General features: G+C 39.8%; 2 protein-coding genes across 2 annotated transcripts in view; one reads left to right on the forward strand and one right to left on the reverse strand.

Moving 5' to 3' along the window:
• Positions 1 to 1853, reverse strand: part of LOC111665651 (sialic acid-binding Ig-like lectin 13) — a 6494-nt gene extending 4641 nt beyond the window's left edge. Inside the window, exons 1-3 of the mRNA XM_087177811.1 lie at positions 1561 to 1853; positions 256 to 609; positions 4 to 131 (exon numbers count right to left, since the gene is read on the reverse strand). Of these exons, the coding sequence (XP_087033937.1) occupies positions 4 to 131; positions 256 to 609; positions 1561 to 1630 (552 nt within the window). The 5' untranslated portion in view covers positions 1631 to 1853. The remainder of the gene's footprint in view (positions 1 to 3; positions 132 to 255; positions 610 to 1560) is intronic.
• A 1046-nt stretch (positions 1854 to 2899) lies between these two features.
• On the forward strand, positions 2900 to 17660 carry col9a1a (collagen, type IX, alpha 1a). Its single transcript, XM_023420724.2, has 32 exons — positions 2900 to 3069; positions 3936 to 4010; positions 4622 to 4660; positions 4776 to 4838; positions 6067 to 6120; positions 6301 to 6336; positions 6734 to 6757; positions 7755 to 7808; positions 7915 to 7968; positions 8213 to 8245; positions 8688 to 8744; positions 8875 to 8928; positions 9026 to 9079; positions 9189 to 9242; positions 9553 to 9606; positions 9707 to 9760; positions 10039 to 10092; positions 10470 to 10523; positions 10640 to 10693; positions 10791 to 10835; positions 10975 to 11028; positions 11279 to 11332; positions 11520 to 11573; positions 13203 to 13274; positions 13996 to 14031; positions 14149 to 14193; positions 14468 to 14500; positions 14781 to 14927; positions 15062 to 15116; positions 15432 to 15620; positions 16190 to 16267; positions 16785 to 17660. Exons 1-32 carry the CDS (start codon positions 2995 to 2997, stop codon positions 16988 to 16990), a joined length of 2064 nt encoding a protein of 687 aa, XP_023276492.1. The 5' UTR covers positions 2900 to 2994; the 3' UTR covers positions 16991 to 17660.
• Positions 17661 to 20559: the final 2899 nt, after the last annotated feature.

Genomic DNA, 20559 nt, shown 5'->3' on the forward strand with positions numbered 1-20559 from the left:
GGAAAATGTTTCCTCCTTCATTTTCAGTCCGTTCTTGTACCAGACATATGAAGGACGATCAGCTGCTTTACAGCTGCTGTGACACTTCAGCTCTGTCTGGGTTGATGATCTTTCCACCAGCACCTGGAGGTCTGGACATGTGATGGGAGAACAGACATTAATTAAACTAGAAAAGTACAATCAAAGCAACAAACACAGATTCTCAGTAGTTAATGATTGGAACCAAATTGATAAATATTCCAGTGAAAACGTTACCTGTGACAGACAAAGTGACTCCAGGTTCACCAAAATATTTCCCACCTTGGTTTGTTGTGAATCTGAACATGTACTCAGCTGAGTCGCTCTCTCTCAGGTCTCTGATTGTCAGAGTGCAGATGTTCCATGTACGACAATTATACTCCACACGACCTCTGTAGTCTGAGTCTGTTCTCAGATCCACAGCATCATTAATCCATTTAGTAAACCAGAATGTTTCCTCAACTGTAGTATAGTAACCATTTATCATGGATGGGTATCTGTAGCTGCAGAATATAACCACTGTTGATCCTTTAGAGGCACAGATGTGAGTGCGAGAGTAAAACACTCTCCAGTCACTCTGACCCTGTATCACTGTAACACAGAGCAGCAGAAACCACAATCAGATTCACAACAACAGAGAGAAACTTTATGGAGGTTCTTCAACATGGAAACCTGCTACATGACTAAAATACATTTGTAAAACTACTTGGCTCCAACACTTCTCACTGTGAGTTTAAGACAAAGATGTCTGTCATGTTGTTATATATTGTTATATATATGTTACTGAGGTAAAGTCATGTTTTTCTCCTATGGTCTCTTCCTTTTTATTCACTTTTAAACTCATGATGTTAATAATGTTTCTGGCTTCTTGATGTAGTTGCTGTATTAAGCCACAGTGAACACAGACATGGAGAAGTCCAAACAGAAAACCATTGGACCTGTGAATCTTAATGCAGCTGTAATGAACAGTAGAACCTAGAAATGTAGAGATCTTATGTAAAGATGAGTGAGTATGTATGTACGTCTTCACACTTGGTTGCTACTTTATGTGATATTAGATATTGAAAGGCAGATCACTATTGACCATACAGGAAGTGGAAACATCACACTGACATCAACAAATAACAAGATTAACGGACATTTGGTTATTTTGAGCCTTGGTAGATGTTATCTTGTTCTCTTAAACAGAATGTACAGACATTTGTAGATTAACTCTTCAGTTACTGAATCCTTCAGATGAACCACTTACAGCTCCATTTATAAAGTTAATTCAAACAGCACAACTCTTACTGTGCAATAATACTCACCACTAACATGTTGAGGTCAAAGATACTGAGAGATGCTGCATGTGTGAAAACACTGAACAGATCTAAGGACTTTGGTTTAACATCACAATAAAAAAAAAAACAGCTAAACAAGTGATGAGAGAAAAATCACATTAGAAAAACAACATTAACTGCACAGTTATTTATTCATCCTGTTTCAGCTTGTTCTCAGTAAGTTTACTGAACGTCCTACAAAGTAAATGTAGATGTACAGTACCTGGTACAGTGAGGAGGAGGACGACAAATCCACTTGATGCTGCTGTTAAACTCATAGCTGCTCCTCTCATCTCTCTGTGTGACTCCAGAGACAATCAAACAATCAGCTGGTGAACAATGAATGAAAGAAATATCAGGCATCAAGAAACAATCCTCTTACAAGAGAGAAAAATGATGTTCCTCTATACGCAGGAGCAGCAAGCAGGAGAGAGAAGTAAGGCTGTTAAAGTAAGACAGACTTCCTTCCTCTTCACATCATTAATATGCATTAAGTAAGTGCAAGTCTGACCTACGGTTATTTTGTCGTTCAACTATAAACTACGGAAGCCCTGAGGGCAAGTGAGAAAAAAAAATCTGCTGATCGATTTCCTGTCTTATCTTGTTTTCTCTTAGTTTTGGACAAACATGAAGGAAGACTCACATGGGCTGCGGGTTCTGAAAGGACAAAGAATAAAGATTAAATTCAAAATAGTCTCATGTACTTATTAAAGAAATAAGGATAAAGAAGGTTCTCTGAGACTAACATAGACAAATTATAGAAATTAAAGAGTAACAAACTTCTAAGAGAGTGAATGAGTGGAGTGAAGCCCTTAAATAATCTTCTAGTGCCCAGGTGAACACTTATCAGGTAAGTGAGGGGTGGAGGGTGAGAAAACAAGAGCCAATCGGTGATAAGGAAAGGAAAGGAAGAAGAAAATGAAAGAAAATAGAGATCTTTACTACACTAAGACAAAAAGATAATATAGAACAGTACAAAGACAAATGTAAAGACATGGTGTTAGGAACACACATGGGTAATAAAACGGTCTATCAGTAAAACACTGCTTCTTACTACCATCTAGTGGCAGTAGGATCAAAGTACAACAACATCAGAAAATGCATGGACTTCAATAACCCAGTGTTTTGTGAAGGGTCTACATTAGGATTTAACTTTTCAAACTTTTTTTGGTTTTCTAGGTGTCATACTTAGAAGATTAAAAAATGGAACCAGTGGACAATATATTTTACTTTTCCATTTGAAATCCTCAGCCCCCCTTTTTCTATTTTAGTTTAAAGTGCAAAAATATGCAAATACTAAGGTCTACAGTAATTTCCCAAGCCAGGTAAAAGAGCACCATAGTCTTGGTCAACTTCCACTGAACTTTCAGCTTTGAATTTCTTTTCATTTCAAAGTCAAGGTAAGCACACCCCAGATAAACCCTCCTCCTCCTCTTCCTCCTCGTCCTCCTCCTCCTCCTCCTCCTCCTCCTCCTCCTCCAGTCAGCCTGCACAGCCTCAGCTTCTCATGAATAATCAGGACTTTCTAACATCCTCCCCTTCCAGTAGGCGGTGGGGTTTTAGTCAGGGGGGAGACTGACAGGTGGACCGTCCGTGAGCCCCGTCTCTAATCTGGGAAAAAGGGACTTTTAGTGTCTTCCTCGGCCCTGGGAAGACCATGGCTCTCTCCGGGATCTGTCGGGACTCTTTGCTGGTGCTTTTACTGCAAATCGTGCTGATTTGCTCTGCTCAGGTGAGACACAGCTGCTCTTTCTTTACTCTCCTTTATCTCCTGGAAAAAAAGACTCAGTGCTCAGTGACGAGTTTATAGAAACATTATTGTACTTTATGGTGTTTTATTTCTTATGCATCGATATATTATAATATAATTTAGATGATAAAAAGAGAATTTGGGTGTTTGTATGATGCTTAAACACAGTATTATGTTGTATTCCTGTTGGCACGTTCATCTTATGTGTGTTGTTCAGTATTGTGTGTGTTGTTTTAGCAAGATCCTTCTACTTTAATGCTTTTTAATTAGATCTACTTAAATCAGAACATTTTTAGAGACTCAAATGTAATTGATGGTTTTAGTATCCTGTAGATTTTCCTTCACATAAGCTTCTTCTAACCTTTTTACAAAGCTGGTAAAGCTGGCCACATATAGGTATTACACATTGTTATTGTCTGAGCCATTAACAGAATCAGTATGAGGAAAGTAAATATTGAGAAATAAAGTGAATTTAAAGTGAAAGTCGTGTTTTTTCAACAAAATCTTTAAATGTATGGTCTCAGTTTGTATTTTTCATAAAGTTTTTCTAGAAACTGTCCATAAGTGATGTCCATTCATATCTGTGTGCACACCTGGCACCAATAAGCTCCAGACAGCAGCAGTAATCTGAACACATGCAGTTACTTAGCTGGTATAATGGGACTATAATGGGAAACCAGGTTTAGTTTCACGACCTTTCCCCTCACATCACCCAAACAATGAGACTCTGTGTGAGCTGCCCTTCACACCAGCAGCAGCAGCAGCAGCAGCAGCAGCACTGGATGATATTTACAGATTCATTTCAGTTGAAAAGAAAGCAAAAACTGATTTTTGTGTTTGTTCTACAGAGGGGCCCAGTCGGTCCCAGAGGCCCCACGGGGCCACCAGGAACCGCCGGCGTGCCCGGAGTGGATGGCATTGATGTAAGTTGGCGTTTCGTCTTTTCAGTATTCAGATGTGGGTCAAAGCCGTGGTTCAGTTCATTCTGGGTTAATCAGCTCAGTGAACAGTGGAGCAGGTTTTAACAATGAAGTCCTTTGGAAAATAAAAATGTGCATACATGTAAACTCGTATACGTGTCATGTTTGCACAGATAAAAGTCTGTTTTTCTTAGTTTCTATGTAAACAACAACAACAACAGGGCTGTGACCAGGATTTTAGGGATGCTGAGTTCAAGTTCCTCCAATTCACAAAAGTACATGTTTTGAATTGTTCTGTTGTTATTTTATTTGTTCAGATCATTTTTTCTCTTTTGCATTAAGGTCTAAAAGCTGCTTCGAAGCTGCTTCACCATTTAATCTCAGTATTTTAGCTTTTAAGAAGGCCAAATCTAAACATGCTGGATCCAGAAATACTGGAATAACCCTGTAAAATACCCACCATGTGTAAGACCTTTTTAAATTACAGAATTTAAAACATCAGGTTACAATATCCCCCAAATTTCTGTGATCATGGACCAGTAAATAACTCCCTGTGCAACAAGAAAATAGGAGTTTGGACTTTTGAAAAAACGTCATTCTTCTCGCATCTTCAGGGCGACAGAGGAGAAGACTCCACAGTGAACGGCGGACCAGTGAGTGGACTCTCAAATTTCTCCCTTCACATGCAGAATACAGTATAAATACACGACTTTATTAATGATTCACTCACTAAAATCGAGTTAATGAGAAGTGAACTTCTGCTTCCAGGGTCTTGATGGCGATAACGGCAAAGACGGAGTCCCTGGAGCTCCGGGCCTTCCAGGCGCAGATGTAAGTGAAACAACATGTTGACGTAGGTGAGGGTGACTTCAGGCACAGACTGGTATGGTTTTGGTTTTGGCTGGACAAGTGTTTCACCTGACAGACACATTGGACAGCGAGTGCAGCCGGGGTCCCCGTCTCTATTCCAAAGCCTCTGTTGAGTTTTGGACCCGCCAGCTGCTTTAATCGAGTAGATGAAAGTCCTGCTGGTTTAACTCTGAGGATGTATTGAATGTGTGTAAGATCTGAGCTGGAGGACTTGAGATATTCAGATCTGCTGCTGTGTGAGCAGTTTGTCTTGGACCTCCTCTGAAGAACAGTGTGGATGGAGGAGAAAAAAAAAACAAACATTCCTTGGATAAATCAATCTGACTATTTAAGGGAGTGTCTCGAGTAGCTTCCTGACAGAAACAGGGGTCTTTTTGTGTGGGATCGAGGGCAGTGTAGGGGGGGGGAATCGGCCGCCCAGAGACGGCTGACAGGAGAGAACTGTATGCTAGGAAAGGCGACGCAGAATGGACTCAGTGTGTTTGCCGTCTGCTGCGGTGATGTTGCTGGTTTCATGAGAATCTGAGGAGGAATTTTCCTTTTTCTGGGTTTCTACCTTTCGCTCTGAGACAGACGTAATCTGCTCTGGTCGTAGACTGAATGTCTGGCTTCAGGTGCCGTTGATTCGCTTCTATCTCACTGATGCCTTTGACCAAGCGGAGAGCGCTTTGAGGGTTATTTATGGAGGGGGCAAGTAAGGGGAGGAGCCAAGGCCACACCCTCACCTCTGATATCACATTTGTAATGAGTCTCCGAAGATGTGCGGAGGAGGTTTGATAAGTTTGATACAAGCACTAAATGAAATGCTGTGAACTGGGAACGTTGTATAAACACAAGAGCTATGATAGTAAGACACGTTGCAGAGAGTAACCCAGGTTAGACAAATTTAAAATTAAATTATTACATCCATCACAGTTTATAGACTCACATCTGTGATTTCCATTTCCTGCACAGAAACAGATAAATTCATTTGACTTGATTTTTTTGTGAACACTGGAATTACTTTATCTGTATTATTAAATTTGAGTTTTCTCAACTCAACAACTATTTTAACATATTTTATGTTATTTTATTAACTCTGTAGAAATAAAAAGTCTGTGCCCCAGGAAAGCTCGGCTTCATGATGTTGTCAGCTGTTTTCGTTCTAACATGTCTGTGGTGTTTAAAGGTTTTTGTGTCATCTTTGTAGGGGCCTGTCGGACCTCCTGGGGATCCAGGCTCGGTGGGTCTAATGGGGTCAAAGGTAAGTTTATCAAATTGTTTCCTGTGGCTGAATCTTCATCAAATGTTATTTCTGCTTTACAGATTTAGATTTTATAGCAGCAGGTTCCTACTTGGACCCACTGTGCTTTTTCTAATACATTTCCCTGTGCAGTAAAGATTTAGAAAAGCTGATGTAGGTCTCATTTCTTCTTGTTTTCAGGGGGATCCTGGGGCACGTGGACCAACTGGAGAGCCTGTAAGTGCAGATGATAATGCAGATGTTGCATGTGTGTCATGTCTGAGCACTCAGCACTGATGTGCTCTTTCAGTTACAGGAGTCAGGACATTTGTTTGAAGACCTGCAGCGTCACACCCACACTGATCAGTCGTTTTTACCATCTAAGGATTCATTAGAATTAGTTTGTTCAACTTTGTTACAGCACAATTTATTTAACTCTCCCACACATATTATTTTATTCATTCTGTAGTTGAACTGCAGCCTGAATGTACTCTTGTTACCACCGTTAATTAAGTGAAAGAACGAGGCTGCTTTAGCGTGCAGTCCCTGTCTTTATGCATCGGACAAGACTTGACTGACATTTTCTTTATTGATCTGCACTGATTTCTGTCAATCCATGATGTCTCTCTCACAGGGTGTGGGACCTGATGGGCTTGATGTGAGTACCTTCAGTATTGTAATCCATACTCTGTGGTCTGTTTTCCCCTGTATAATTAGATCTCAGCTCGGGTTAGCATGGGAAGGTAAACACAGCGATTACTGCCTCAGCTTATCCTACTGTGCTGTAGGTAAAGGAATAATTACAGTAAAAGATGAAACTTGAATGCTCATCCACGTGGAAGCAATGAACACAAGTTTCAGTCTGGGCTCCATCAGTAAAAAATAAGTGTCCTTGTTTAATAAAATACCAACTTAGTCTCATTTTCAGTTGTAAAACTTTAAATAACTTTAAATAAGAAAGTGAAATCTGCTTCTAGGGTGAATTAAATCCTGTTTACTGAATTATTGACTGACTATTATCAACAAAATAGTTGTTGGATTCAAAACTACATGACTGGTTAAGTTATATAATATTTTCTGTAGCGTAGTTTGTGTTTGGACCACTCTCTGCCATCCTGTGTTGTAGATTGCAGAAGTTCGCTGCAAGTGTTATCGAAATCGGATCAAGGTTTTGCAAAATAACACTGAGCGTACATTAAAAAAGACTAGAGCCATGTACAAAGTCAACCTCGTCTCCTGGAAAAAAAAGAGTTCCTAAACATAACCATAAAACAGTTTAATAAACAAATACAAACAAATAAATTTTACTGAAGTTTAGTATCAACACTTACCAAATGCATAAATTACAACGTATCCTCATTATGCATTTATAGAAAATGTAATCTGGTTGCATGAACGAGGCTTGTTTCACCGACCTCCTCCGGTCTGATGATGTCAGAGTGTACTGACCACACCCCCAGTACACTCTAGCATCAGCAGGGTGAGACTTACAGATGTAGCTTTAATGGCTTTACTTATACGCGGTATCCTAGCACTTTTCCCAATACATCCCCTTTACAAATGTCAGTGGATTATTAAAAAGAATGTGCATATTCAATGAAAGCTTTATTGACAACAGACCGTTGACAGTTCAGACATGTTTTGTTTTTTAACAGGGTATTCCTGGAACAGACGGGCTGCCAGGTGAACTGGGCAAAGTCGGAGCCCCTGTGAGTATGATTGTCTTTTAAGTTTGTGTAAAGATGAAGTGTACAGATGCTCTTTTAAATTGACGAAGTTTTAAGATTAATAAAAACAATCGTTTGCCTCTCACAGGGAGCGAGAGGCAAAAGGGGTCAAGTTGGTTCTCCTGGTCCTGCTGGGCCTCGGGTAAATATCACAACCTCTGTCTATACTGCTGTTAAACACCGTCAGAGAGGCTGACCATGAAAAGTCAAGAAGTATTATTTTATTTTCATGATTGCCGAGTGAGTAACACCTCTCAGAGAGGTGGAATGATACTGTGGGGAAAATATTGACTCATAGAAGTTACTGGGTAATGATTTCCTTTGACCTGTAATCTTGTGAAATGTGATCTTTACTGAAAAAAAAAACACTTCCTATTTCTCTCCAGGGACCTCCTGCTGTGTATCAAGGCGAGGACCTGGTAAGTTTGATCCCAAAGAAAATTAATTTACAATCACAATACTGGTTATGCACATTTTAGCCCATTTACTATAACGCTCACTTTATATCACTGCTGACAACTGAAGGTTTTAGATCAATATTTTTTTTTTAATTTCATGTCAATAAACTCATTAGAAAATTAGATCTTTTGTCAAAGTTGTGTTACCGTGTTGTTGAGATCGCTGTGTTCACACTGCAACCGTTCAAGAATTTACTACAACAAACCCACAGCATGGAACGAAGAAGGCAAAATCTAAAACACTCTAATATATATTCAGAAGTAATTAACAGTAAATGAGCTAAAATAAAGAGAGATTAGTTTCGTTCCCTGCTCTTTCTCACGAGGTCGGGGGTCACTGTCAGTAGAGCCCCCTAGTGGCAGGGCTTTTCCATGACCTCAAATAGGCTGTTGTGTTTTTCAGTGTCCCAACGCCTGCCCCTCTGGTCTGACTGGATATTCTGGTCTCCCCGGCATGAAAGTAAGTGAACTTTTAGTGTTTCTGATTTTATTTTCTGTCACTGATGGTGACTCATAATGTAATCATTTCACTTGTTCTGTTAGTGAAATGCACTTTAAGATTAATTCTAATGTTTTGCTCCTTCCTGTAGGGCCACAAAGGGGTAAAGGGTGAATCAGGTGAGCCTGGAAGACAAGGACACAAGGTAACATCATGCTAAAGACCTAGTTTTTAACAGATTGAAAAAAAACCAGATGGTTAGATATCATATCCTGACATAACTGGGTCACGCTCACTTTCAGGGAGAGGAGGGCGAACAAGGAGGGTCGGGAGAAGTCGGAGCTCAAGGACTACCAGTAAAATATTTCACCGTACTCTCTCAGATGAAAAGTTTCCTTCGCTCAGTCAAACATATTAACATGGGACATTTCTTTCTCTTTTCCTCTGTCCGCTGAGTAATTTTAGGGCCCAGGTGGATCAAGAGGCCTCCCAGGAATAATGGGCTCCAAGGGGGACAGGGTAAGAGGTCACAAGGTCACACTGTGCACTGCAGAGTTTAATGGATTGAATTCATAAAACAGTATAAAAAATGTCTTGGCAACACGAGAAGAGTCACTAAAAGTTTCATCTAAATAGGAAAAGATACAGGATGTCTTAAACCGCTAACAAAATAAAAGCTTAAAAAAGAAAATGTATGTAAAATTTTTAGGTTTACCATGTAAATCTAATGTGACCAGATGACTTGATTGTCTGTATTGACATACATCGAACTCGGCTTAAATTAATTCAACTTTTACTGACAACAGCAACTTTCCGATTCCCCAAACAGGGAGCTCGAGGAAAGCCTGGTGATGTGGGCCCTCGGGGAATCCAAGGAGGCCCAGTGAGTACCCATCTTATTATCACCTCCTCTGACATCTCCTCACTATTTACACAAAATTGTGATTAAACTGAGACCGATTACATTTTTTTTTTTTTTTTAGGGTGATCCAGGCCAAAGAGGAGCCATAGGTGAGGCCGGGCCACAGGGAGTGATGGTAAGATCATAAACACAAATCACACACTGACAAACACTTTTTTTCTGCAGCTTTTATTTCCTTAAATGCTGATTCAAAGAAAAATATCATGGCCAAGAATATAATCCTTGTGGATCTAATGATATTTAGTCTAAAACAATTTTAAAGATACGTTTGTGGCCTCTTAATTAGCATCTCTAATTGTGTTTACTTCTTTAGTTTTTTCTACAAACCCTTCATTTATCAGATTATTAATTTAACTTCTTTCTATTAAAGTCTGTTTGTTTGTGTCTTTGCAGGGGGAGCGAGGCCCATCAGGAATCAGAGGAGTCCCAGGACCAAAAGGAGAGCCTGTGAGTATTGTTTCATCTCATCAAAACCAGAATCAATCAATCAATCAAGCAATAAATCCATCTTCCTACCTACTGTCCTACAATTGTCTACCTACCCACACATCCTCATTACCTTTCTATGCACCTATCTACCTTTCTACCTCCACAATCATATGAATGGTGCTAATGTTTTACCGTATTCTATATTATACACTGTTCAGTCTCCAGACTATATTTTCATATCAAAGAATATAAGCCTATTTAAACAGATTTTTATACACAAATCCTATTCGGATCATTTCCTATCAAGCATATTACCTTCCGTTCTCTTCTGTCTAGAGTTGTACTTTCATTTAAATGTGTGTAGTATTGTACGTAATGAGCTCTGTAATCCATAGGGTCTACCTGGCCCAGATGGTCGTGAGGGAATACCTGGGCTGCCAGGATCCAAGGTAACGTACTACTGCTAGTTTGTGTGTGAGAGTTATTTTTGCTGCAAAACAATATTGAACTTGAGCCTGTTCGCAAACCCCCCTTGTCTGACAGTTTGATTGTTTGTTGCTTTTAGGGTATTCCAGGGAAAAGTGGCGCTCCAGGTGATGCTGGCCTTCAGGGACTTCCTGTAAGTGACCTCCGACCTCCTGATTCACCATTAACAGTTTCAAATTTGCCTTTTTTTTTTAGCTCAGATGTTGTTTGATACTATTGTCTTCATGTAGGGTTTACCAGGCACTTACGGCCAAAAGGGACAAAGCGGTTTGAAGGTATGATCAAATCTTGTGCAATCTTCTATACAATATGAATAACACCATAAAAACTGTACTATACTACTGCTGCTGCTGAAAGTCATTTCTAGACAGTAGTTTTCTTAATGAATTAATACTGGACTCTTTTTGTTACCAGGGTGTCACAGGTGATCCAGGAGTTGTAGGACTGATGGGGTCTTCGGGGAAACAAGTAAGTCTGAAGCACGTTGAAACATAATCCATCATGTTTCAATAGGAAAGAGCCTCGGAGTGACTAAATATGTAAATGAAAACTTTAAACTACCCGCCAAAAGCCAATTTTGTCTTTGGAATTTAATTGTTGTAAGTGTTTTAAGTGTTGGGGAATTTCCTCAACTCATAAATTAATCAACCAACTTTCATTTGAAGTAAAAGACAAAAGCCGATGCTGATATTTGAATTGCCGTCTCATTTGTTTCCAGGGGGAGCGTGGCGAGCAGGGAGAGGTGGGACCTGTTGGACCCAGAGGAGGACCAGTGAGTCTCTGAAATCTCCTGCGTTTACATTTCACTTACTACATTAAATTATTATATTAGTTATTAACTGCATCACAATGCAAAATAAAACTTAAAAAGGGTACAATGTACATCATTACAATTGACTGTATTTAGACATCTATTTCTGTTTTCTATCCAGACTCAGTCTTTTCTTTCTCACTTTTAGGGTGAACGAGGAGAACGAGGACCTGGCGGGCCTCTGGGATCACCAGGAGCCAGGGTAAGACCTCAGAGAGGGTGTCTAATAAAACCTCACCCAGCACAGGCAACAAACAAAGACTGACATAGTGTCGGAAAAAGAAATCACCCAGGAAGCAGCCGTACATGTGGAGGTGACAGTTTAGAGAATAGGTTTCAATGACGTGTCTTCAAACTACATTTGTTTTTGCTGCATTAAGTTACAGCAAGTAAAGAAGAATAACTCCAAAGGTTTGACCCTAATCTGGTGCACAGAAAAGTGCCAAGAAGTTCTCAGAAAGTGTGTGGCCCCAGTACAGAGCCCTGTGATACTCCAAGCATTCATTACAAGTCATACATTTTTACATTTTTCAAAGGAAAAAGGCATCAAGAAAAGACTGACAATACTTCATGATGTTCATGAAGTCAAAACAAGCTCGTCCTTTTATTCTAATATCATTGATGCCATATTGGTGGTAAATAGGAACCTGTATGGACAGGAAACAGCCAATCGCACACCTTTTACATTCAGAAGAAATTATTCTTGAAGGATAGAAAAAACTCCCACATTTCTGTTACATGATAGGTTGATTACTTAACCCTGGAAAAACAAGTTCCTCCGTTAGTTTCTTAAATATGGTTGTAGTACATGACAACATGGCAAACAACCAAGATGTGGATCACAACCATGAAAATCAAGATGTGGTTAATTATCACTCAGTCAAATACTGTCCACTATCTGTCCACAAAGTTTTCTGAAATCTCCTGTTGGCAGATAAAACTGCATGATACAACTAATTAAACCTAAGAGGAAAACGACAGAATAATACTAATATTGCTGAGGGAAAAACCACAGAAGAAATGAGGACTGCAGACGGATAGAGAAAAGGTGAACAAAAGGATTCTGATAAAGGGAAATGTAGTCAAGCAGAAAATATTAATAATGTTGCAGCCTTTGAAAAAGTTCTCGGGCAAAGTGCCAGTTGAACTTTTCTGTGCCGCTCAGGCTGCTGCAAAACTTCACTCTGTCAAACTGAAACATCAGTGCCCTGAAATACAAAGCGAGTGATCAGTGTTCATAAATACTATCTGCTGTCCTGAACGTATTATTCAACACGAGGATCATTCACCAAGGTAAACTTTGTATCTGGGCAGTGAAGCCTTGTGCTGTGATTTCTTATTAAAAAGTTGGAAGGCCTTTATGAACTTCTGTCCCTGCAGTTAAGTCTCTAATCCACCGGTGAGCGGGCATGAATGGCCTCTTGTTACAGAAATCTCAAAGCCCAAGGGGTTTTTCTGCAGCTCAGGGGGGATTCGGGGCAGGAAAAGAAGCTGAGAAGCCCTGAAAGAGCTCTCTGTTCCCCAGGAATGCCTGAAACTGGTCGGCTCACTGTACGCCACAATCAGTACCCACATATGCCCAGAAACATTGTAAGGGGGAGTGCATGCGTTCTGACGATGTGAAGCTGGAAATGTTTTTATTTTTTCTGTAGATGTGGTGAGGTGAAGGTGGGGGAGGTAACTTCACACAGATGATCTTGTGTTATGACTCTGAGTGTGCGTGTGTGTGTGTGTGTGTGTGTGTGTGTGTGTGTGTGTGTGTGTGTGTGTGTGTGTGTGCATGTACCCTGTGTATTTGACGGTTTATTTTTTCATGTGTGTGTTTAAATAGGGAAGCAAAGGTGATCCGGGCCTTCCAGGACTTCCTGGCCCTGCTGGTTATCTTGGCCAGAAAGGAGACAGGGTAAGAGATGCAAAATGGCGCAAGATAAATACACAGATAAAAGACAAGCAAGTTGAATACAATAACACCCAAATTAAAGGATCATTCCTGGTGATTGCAACTCCATAACTCTCATTTTTACAGCTAGGTCTATCACTTATAACAGCTAATTATTTGCTGAGATCCGTGTTTCATGGCAACATCGCTGCAATAAAATTAGACAGAGCAACAAACATGTGCAGTCAGCTGATCGGGCGGTCTGTGATCCAGATTATCTCAACCACTTTAATCGAAGGTAAAACTGACAGTGAATGCAACTGAATGTCGGTAATAAATCCCTGATTGCACAGGAAAACAAAAGAGGGTGCAACTATTGAAAATACTGCAGGTGAAGTTTAAACCAGGAAGTTTGTTGTTTAAACTGTGATGGATGTTTACAACAAACATTTTGAGTAATAGTTTCACTGTTCACCTTCTGTTGTCTTGCTCGCCGGGAGTGGGCTTGTTTACAGCTTGTCTGATTTCTGCAACAAACTTGGTGCAATGTTGGTCAAAGTTCAGTCACACACAAAATGAGAGATTAAATTTAGGCACAGTTATGGAAGAAAATAAAACAATTTGCCCTGCAACATGTGAAAAAGCCTCAGTAAACATTATTAATAATTTGAGAACGAATGCTACAGATTTAGTTATTTTATATTAAAATAGTTTCAGGTAATGAATCTTTCTGTTTTTTCCTCAGGGTGCAGTCGGTCTTGATGGGTCTAAGGGAGAGCAGGTATGTGACTTAAGTTTTAATATTACATGTGGACATTATGAACGTGTCAAACAGATTACAGAGTGTTGAGTCGGAGAGCAGCTGGTGCCAAAAAACTGTCATGTGTGTTTATTTCAGGGACCCCCAGGTGATGAAGGAACACCAGGAGATAGAGGAGAACTGGTGAGTGATCATCTGCTGGAACACCTGTCTGATTCAGTTTAATCAATCAGCCAATCAGGAGGATTGAATCTGTATGTAGGTCTGGAAAAGCCTGACGAGCGAGTTCTCAAATCTTTATTAATCATTATTGTTATATTAATAATCTCCATTTTACATTATATTTCATATTAAGATAAGAAAAAAAAGAGTCTGGTCCTATGCTTTACTCTGCAGCATCATCACATTTTCTACAAACTCTGGACGCAGCTTTTAATTATTGATGTCTCTTTTCCAGGGTGACCAAGGAGAAGCAGGAGAGAAAGGATCGGTATGTTCATCATAACTGCATCACAACATTTCAGCTCCAACTGTTTAGGAAGCAAAACCAGCTGCAACAACAGCCACGACATTTTGAGTTTTGCCATGAAAAGCTAACGCTGCTTAAGTGCAGTCCAGCTACTGCCGCAAAATTCCATCAATATAGTCCATTAATCCACTTTTAAAAGTACATTTTCATATAAATAAATACTTGGACGTTTAGATTTAGACTCTCACTTGCTTCTTGAGTTTACATTTTATATTCTATCCGTCGCTCTTGTTTTTTGCAGACAGGCCCACCAGGAGAGACAGGAAACAAAGGACCTGAGGGCGGCAGGGGACAGCAAGGGAAAGAGGGCAAGGTGGGCCAACCGGGACCACGCGGCATGCAGGGCGACATGGGGGTACCAGGCCTCCCAGGAGCACAGGGACCAGCGGTGAGATGATTCAGTGTTGATTATTTTGAACTATTTGGGAACACCTCAGGGGGCAGATTATATGTGATGTTTGCCCATAATATTGCCAGGAGGAACAATTGACTCATCGCTGTCAATGATCTTTGTTTGTTCAGGGAAAATCACCCACAGATACGCACATCAAACAAGTCTGCATGAGGGTAATGCAAGGTAAGTGTTTATCATCTTCAAACTTTCAGATTGTACCAAACAGCTCTTTACTGTGCTGTCAGTCATGTGGCAGGTCTTTAATTTTCTGCAAACGTGGTCAAACGGGGGGGAAACGTTTATTGGTGTGGCCTCCATTTTCATCTGAAGAGTTGCTACCTCACCTTCCGAACACTTAACTCAAGCCCAATACTAATTTTTTTCTGGTTTTTGATCTGATAACTGATGTTTATATTGACTGATGGTCGCTCTGGACATGTGACATCATCTAATGACAAGAAAAAACACAAATCTAAACCATGTCCTCCTGTGTCACAGAGCAGCTGGCCCAGCTAGCAGCCAGCCTGAGCAGGCCTGAGTCAGGTATCGCTGGGCTGCCCGGTCCCCCCGGCCCACCTGGACCTCCAGGCCCCTCCGGGGAGAACGGTTTCCCCGGACACACCGGATCACGAGGACTACCCGGTCTGAAGGGTCCGCCTGGGTTAATAGGTCGCAAAGGACTCAAAGGTGAGATCCAGATTATCCGGTCGTCATTAGAAGAACACTTCAGCACTAGCTTCGACTCTCATTTGTTGTGTTTGCTGCTTAGTTCTGTTGTCTGATTGAAGAGGTTAGAGTTGGTGGCACTTTATACTTTATATAATAAAAAAGAGGCGATTTAAAGCCCAGATATCGTGGATCCAGACAAGTCAAGATCATCACGGGAGAGGGACGCATCGATCTGACCGGATCTGTACATAATGAAAATCATCTCAGTGAATTCCAGTGAGATATATGGATTTTAAATCAGGACAAAGAGAGCTGTACTCAGACACCCTGGGATAAGGAAGTAACATCTGTTGCCTCTGATCATCTGCACGTCACATAAATTTGTTGTCAAAATTATGAGAATTTCATGTTTCATTTATATCCTGTTCATTGACGCCGCAGTGACCCACTTCCCCCCTCAGGGCTCGGCCAAGTTCATCTTCATTTTAATGAAGGAACAGATGAGGTGTGAACTCTGAGCCCCAGTTTGGATTAAAAATAGTAACTTCAATTATGCGTTTCCTCTTGGTGATGTCTCCTCTCCGCAGGCGACCAGGGTGACAGAGGCGACAGAGGACCCACAGCGAGAGGACCCAAAGGAGAACCAGGTGCCCCTGGTCTCCCAGGTAAATGACAAGCATGACTGAGACGTCTGATTTTAGAACAATGTCCTCAGTTTCTGACTGTGGTGCATCTCAATCAAGCATTGAGGATTATTTATCGTCCAACGGAAGATGCCGTTTGAAATTCAGAGCACACTCTGCACCTAAGGGTGCAAAATACATTAAAATTAGATTTAGAAGTCAAATTAATTACATGCAACATATACAAAACAAAAGTCCTTTTTCAGGCAGTACAATTGTGACTGATGCTGAGTTCAGGGCTCTCTGGGTTTCAGACCGTCTGTTGCAGGACTCTTCTTGTCTCTGAAGATAGTTCTTTAGGACTCGCTGCACGTTTAGGCTTGTTGACCCGCTGCAGAATGAATTTAGGACCAATCAGACGCCTCCCTGATGGTGCCGATGGTGGAGAAGAATCTGTACATCTTAAGAGAAACAAGTGATTTGCTCAAGGGCACTTCAGCAGGGAAGACGCTACGATTTGAAGAATCAGCTTTTCAGTTGTTACGTTTTCTTCTTTCAGGTAACTCGGGCCGACCGGCTTACGGCAAAGACGGCCGTGAAGGACAGCGGGGACCTCGCGGTGTTCCCGGTATTCCCGGCGTTCCCGGGCCTCCTGGTACCGCCGGTCTGAACGGTTACTGTGAGTCGTCGCAGTGCGTCCTACCGATGGTGGCGTCACCGGTTTCAGCGAAGGACTCCAGCATGAAGGGCCCCAGTGAGATGTGAGGAGGGAACTGGAGCTGAACGGGAGGAAAAGTGAGAGACTGGAGGAGAAACCAGAACTCCATGGAAGATTTGTCCATTTGGGTTTTTGTCTCTTGGTTTGTGTGTTTGTCTTTTTTTTTTCTTTTTTTTTTTTTTTTGATTTGGTCAGCTCATTTGGAACTCGATTTTTTTTTTTTGTTTTAACTCTCAAAGCCACCTGAACAACACTGAACAACACCCCTCAGCTTTTATGTAAAAAGTTTTTACCTCAGTTTTGCCATCTCTGTACTGTAACATTAAAAAGGAGTAGTCCGTATTTTTGCCAAATTAAAAACTCACTATATGTGTACAAACCCACCAGCCCCCTTTCTATCCAAACAACAACGAAGCAAGTTTTTGTGTGTGTTTATGTAAATGTGTCAATACGCAAATTATACTGTTGGATAAGGTACATTTGTTTGTGAGTATCTTTGTTGTTTATCCCCTTAAATCCCCGCCTGTGCCTTTTCCTCTAAGTGTAGGATATGTTTGATGATTTCTCTGTCATGACAACTGCTGTTTTTGTGATCGGCGGGTGGTGATGTGTGGAAACCTCTCTGGCAGTTTTATATGACTTCTTATTTATTATATCAAGGTTCGACGTGACATCTTCAAGTTGTACAAAGGAGGAAATAAACACATTTTGATAACCTCTCGCATGTTTTGTATGGACGAGTAAAGCCAAAAACTAACAGGAAAAAAAAAAAAATCCAAATTAAAGCTGAATTACTACGATCAACAGCTTTAAGATATTTCTTCCTCCAAAACAAACCTGACAATCCAGGTGTGTGCAGCCGTGACGTGGTTTACGACGTGGTACTTTTAGAAGTCATCATTAAATTTAATGTTGGTTTTTGTTTTCATGTTTGATTATTGCAAATATTTAGACTTTGAACTGAAATGATTTTCAGGATGGAAAACCTTCTTTAAAAAAAAGCATTTAGTTTTGCTTCCTATAGAAAAATTCTGTTCATTATAAAATTCTCCAACAATTTAATTTGATTTAATTTGATTCGATTTTTATCTTGAAGGTTAAACTTTGACCCTAAATTGAGTCTACTTGATGTTTTCTACAAGTACGTCTTGGAAGCTAAACTGAAGCCTTTACAGTTTCTTAGTGGTGCATGAACTGTAGTCATTAGATTGCATTTCAATAAAATGAACCACCAATCAGAATTATCTATTGCATTAAGGTGTTTGGTCAAGTCTACAAAGTGTAAATCAAAGTGGAGATGATTGCAAATGAACAGAGCTTTTTAAATGTTTGTATCTCTCCGGTGAAATTCATCTGTTCGAATCACACATCAGGAATACTCGGAACAGAGAACAGGAGGCTTTGGGGGTGTAAATGCAGTCGGCTGTATGTTTTTAAAACGATCACAAGGGGGCGTCACACAGGGTGGGAGCCACGGCATCAGAGAAACTGATATTCATGCAACAATGAAAATGAACTCAGTTGAAATGTTGTCCTGAATAATAATGCTCAGTATATTTAACAATAATTTTTGCACAATTTTTCATTCATTTTTCAAGAAACTTAATATTTGGGGTTTTTCTTGTTTCACAAAAGAGGCTTATTTGTTGAATAAAACTTAAAGGAAACATTTTTTTTTCATCCATATAACTCTACTAACCGTAATATGGAGCAATTTTGAAATGTTTGACCCCTTTATTATCTCATTATTTCAAAGCAAACATTTCAAAGACTCGTCGACCCCTCCACTCCTCCTCGTGAGTCACTCATCTCACTATCTGAACTTTTAACTAGTGCAGTTTAAAAAGGTGTGATGTTGTGAATTAGAAGTATTTAATAGATATACTCAAACTGCAAGAACCACAAAACGTCCTTAAATACAAGAATTGAGTAATAATGATTAGTTACGCTCACCACAGTGAAAGAAAAGAATTGCACTCACTGAGATTCCTCAGGTCTTATCTTTATAGTACTTAAGAAAGCAGATAATGAGACTAAACTTACAAAGTACAGCTATGAAAAGTAGAAAGGTGAGTGAGATTATCCCACTGAAATGAAATTTAAGAACTTAAATCTTTACGCTGTAATTTTTCCAGCCCAGAAATCATCTAATATCAGTTTGATTCTGGATCATGTTTCTGGATTTGGTCAAGAACCACAGACGGATTTGGCACCGTCTTTTCAAAAAGGAGCCCAAATCATTTAGACGCGTTGCTTCCTATCTTTTTTATAAAAAAGGTAAGGTATTCATTCTTAAGAATGTTTTCAGACATTTAGAAAATACTTTGACAACTCCACAAACTCCACACTCAGCTGATGAGATGCAGCTGAAAGCAAAAGCTGGTAAGTGGACTTTGAATGAACTTTTCTTTGTCCAGCTGCTGTTTCTACAGTCAAGAATAAACTTCCATTCACATACGGTTATAACAACTTATAACCACCGAAAATGACAACTCATTAACACTTCTCTTTGTTGTTTTTTCAGTGTATCATTTAATGTACTCTCACAAGTTGGTGAACAGGTACAACTTTGTCGCTCACGGTACTAAATCACACATCCATTGATAGTATAAATAGCCAACCTAATAATAATAGTACACATTTTCAAATACATAAAATCATCAAGTATCCAAGTCTTAAGTTACGGACATCAAATAAAAAGGCATACAAAATATCGCAGACGTTGGAAGTCCAGTTTGAAGCAAAAAAAAAAAAAAAGAAAAAAAAAAAAAAAACGGAAAAAAAAAAAAAAACGGAAAAAAAAAAATTAAGATAAAATAAAATCACATTTTGGACATGGCAGTTAATTAGTAAACAGAAGGTTTGATAGATAAAAGAAAAAAAAGTACGAGTTCCTAGACTTTCAATTGACAAATATTGCAACAATTAAGCATTTTATATTAAAAAATAGTTACTGAAAGGGCATAAGTGTGTGTAAGACTTCCTGCACAAGACAAAGGCAACTATTTCTTTTTTTTTTTTTTTGTTGTTCCGAGTAGAAAAATGAAACACCTTTTCCAAATGCCAGCGGGAGACGACTCCCACCTCGATTGCCTTTGTTCCACTTCGATTGTAAGGCATTTATGGATGAACCATCTGATTTCAAGGAAGGCATAACTCTTTCTAGTCAGTCTTCAAACGGAACCCTAAAATTGAACGAGGGGGGACATAATTGCTCACGTGAAATTAAAAATGTTGTTTTTAAATCAGCACATTCTCAGGCAATGTAAACGCACTGGCCAATCAAAATCTTTGGGATGCGTTTGCAGAAAAACAATTAATCCAACATCTTACAACGATACACGACTCAGTGCTGCCCTTTCTAATTTTTTTTTATTTTTTATTTTCTTTTAAATGGGCACATGAAGAGGAAACACTTTGATCCCGGTTCACACAACTCTGTGTTTTTCTTTTTTTTTTTTTAAACTTTTTTTTTTGACACTTGATTTTGAACCTGAAGAGGGAGGGGGACAGTTGAATTACCGCGCATGGTTTTCCAAATAAAAATACTTCAACACAATGATTAAGAAAACACGCCTGCCAGGTAATAAGCTAGCAAGGTTGAATTGAACTCTTC

This window comes from Seriola lalandi, unplaced genomic scaffold (assembly GCF_002814215.2).
Source record: "Seriola lalandi dorsalis isolate HSWRI2012SDOR001 ecotype SW California unplaced genomic scaffold, Sedor1 jcf7180002054656, whole genome shotgun sequence".
Lineage (NCBI taxonomy): Eukaryota > Metazoa > Chordata > Actinopteri > Carangiformes > Carangidae > Seriola > Seriola lalandi.

What these genes read in the sequence shown, in the direction of transcription:
- col9a1a (XM_023420724.2), top strand. Translation starts at nt 2,995, where the DNA reads ATGGCTCTCTCCGGGATCTGTCGGGACTCTTTGCTGGTGCTTTTACTG. An exon ending in TGGGACCTGATGGGCTTGAT is followed by an intron (nt 6,758 to 7,754) that starts GTGAGTACCTTC and finishes GTTTTTTAACAG; the next exon opens with GGTATTCCTGGAACAGACGG. An exon ending in TGGGATCACCAGGAGCCAGG is followed by an intron (nt 11,574 to 13,202) that starts GTAAGACCTCAG and finishes GTGTTTAAATAG; the next exon opens with GGAAGCAAAGGTGATCCGGG.